Raw genomic sequence first — 2,082 nt, 5'->3', positions numbered from 1 at the left:
CTCCACCGCTTTGGAGCGCAAGTGGTGAGGTTGAACCTCATAGAAGAAAAGATAATGGTGCACGCGTTTAGGAAGGGCATCGTGCCGGGACCCTTCAGCGAGTCACTAATTTGAAACCACCTCAAGACCTTCGCCGAGATAAGGTGCCCGGCGGTGGCCCATATAGCAGCGGAGGAAGAAGTTAGTGAAAAGCGCACATGTGTGGTCTCCACGCGGCCGCGAGCGACAGGTCGTCCTCAAACCCTAAGGGTCCACGAGGCAACGACAGAGATGAAGGCCCCCATGAAGCAGCAGCCCTATCAAAGGCCTAATACGAGGGGGCGCGGGAGAGATAACGTGCCGCCAAGGCACGACTTCATAGTGGAATTGAAAGACCTCATTGTTATCCCAAACATAGCGGAGAGGCTGAAGGTGTCTCCCAAGATCGACAAGAGGCTCGGGCCCAGCAAGAACGCCTGGTGTGAGTTCCACCAAGCATACGACCACCCCATACGCAATTGCTTAGCGTTGGGACACCATCTAGACGAGCTGGTGAAGAACGGTCTCCTAAGAGATTATCTGCAAGAGAAACAGGGGACCGAGGACGTGGCAGCAACAGGGGGTGGTCCAGGCCATGAAGTCCCCGTGCACGGTGAGGTCCACACCATTGCAGGAGGATCCTCAGGTGGAGGTTGTACTGCCTCTCAGCGAAGGAGATATGCACGAACAATGATGTCGATGGAAGCACAGAGGACCAACGACGCCTTCGATGTTGACCTGGTTTTTACCAAGGCCGACCTAGAGGATGTCATACCCCATGACAATGATTCGATAGTAATCTCAGCGATAACCGCGGGAAGGAAGGTGCACCGTGTGCTAGTAGATCAGGGAAGCTCGGTAAACGTAATGTTTTGGACGACTTTCAACAAACTGCAACTATCCCCCGACATGCTAAGGCCCTATGGCGGCTGTCTCTACGGTTTCGCAGGAGACCAGGTGGAGGTGCGGGGATACTTGGACTTGAGGACCACCTTCACAGATGGCACCGCGTCACGAACGGAGAGCATCAGGTACCTTGTCGTCAACGCCTTCTCTGCTTATAATATGTTGTTGGGTAGACCAACGCTGAATAGGTTGGGAGCGGTAGCATCGACAAGGCACATGAAGATGAAGCTACCGAACCTGACAGGAAAGGTGATTACTATCAAATCAGATCAAAAGAAGGCCAAGCGATGCTACGAGAACAACCTCAAAACACGGTGAGGGGTATCTGTGGTTCCCATGCCCAAGGTCAGTTGCTTCAAACCCGACGGGACCATAGCAAAAATCGCCCGCAGGACCAAATCTAATCTGTTTGGAAACTCTGGGGAAAGATTGATTGGAGAGGGAGTCTCCAACCTAAGCAACATCCCCGGCCAAACGGCGCAAAACCCGATTGAGAAGACCGTAGAGTCTAGAACCGGGGTAACCAGTGATGATCGACTAGGTGATCGGTTCGGCCCTCGAACAGAGACAGTGTCAGTTTCAAGGTCTTACACACAAGGGAAGCAAAGTATGCTAAAAAGCCTGGAGAGAAACACCTGGTACCAAATACAGCCCTGTTAGTTTCACACCCAGTCTCTCCCGTGTGGACAAATTCCCTCAGGAGAACAAAGATCTTTGGGACGAAGCACACAGGCTTAAGGCGCTGAAGCAGGGCTCGGTTCCTTGCACATGGAATGCAGCTGACTTCAAGTCTTACTTCAGTTAAGCAAGAATATTGTACCTAGTATTAGAGGACACTCTTTTTCCCTTACCAGGGTTTTTTAATGAGGTCCCCAGATAATTATGATTGAAATATTTTCTCAAGTTATGTACAATTCAGTTAAGAACTTCTTTTCCTGGCATTATAGGTCTTGTGAGCAGAGAGGTAAGTTCATGAGAGAATACCTCCCCTCTCGAGTGAAAGCGCCAAGGTTGAACGAAATAGTTCGCCAGATAAATCCTCCTCGCCTTTGAGTGAAGCTAAGGTCAGTTAAGCATTTGTTTTTGTCGCGATAGAAGCCTCGGGGGCGGAGAGGTAGGTTCGTAGAGAACACCTCCCCTCTCGAGTGAAAGCACTAA

At 50.9% G+C, this 2,082-nt stretch overlaps 1 protein-coding gene across 1 annotated transcript; it reads left to right on the top strand.

The window, feature by feature from the left end:
- Window positions 1-270: 270 nt before the first annotated feature.
- Window positions 271-1,242, top strand: LOC137809076 (uncharacterized). The gene has a single exon (XM_068610218.1). The coding sequence runs from the start codon at window positions 271-273 to the stop codon at window positions 1,240-1,242; it is 972 nt and encodes a 323-aa protein (XP_068466319.1).
- Window positions 1,243-2,082: the final 840 nt, after the last annotated feature.

The sequence above is a fragment of the Phaseolus vulgaris genome, chromosome 2, assembly GCF_000499845.2.
Source record: "Phaseolus vulgaris cultivar G19833 chromosome 2, P. vulgaris v2.0, whole genome shotgun sequence".
NCBI lineage: Eukaryota > Viridiplantae > Streptophyta > Magnoliopsida > Fabales > Fabaceae > Phaseolus > Phaseolus vulgaris.
This window is presented reverse-complemented; position numbering and strand designations above follow the sequence as displayed.

Bases quoted from the DNA above. Each gene is read 5' to 3' on its own strand.
- LOC137809076 (XM_068610218.1), top strand. From the start codon at position 271: ATGAAGGCCCCCATGAAGCAGCAGCCCTATCAAAGGCCTAATACGAGG.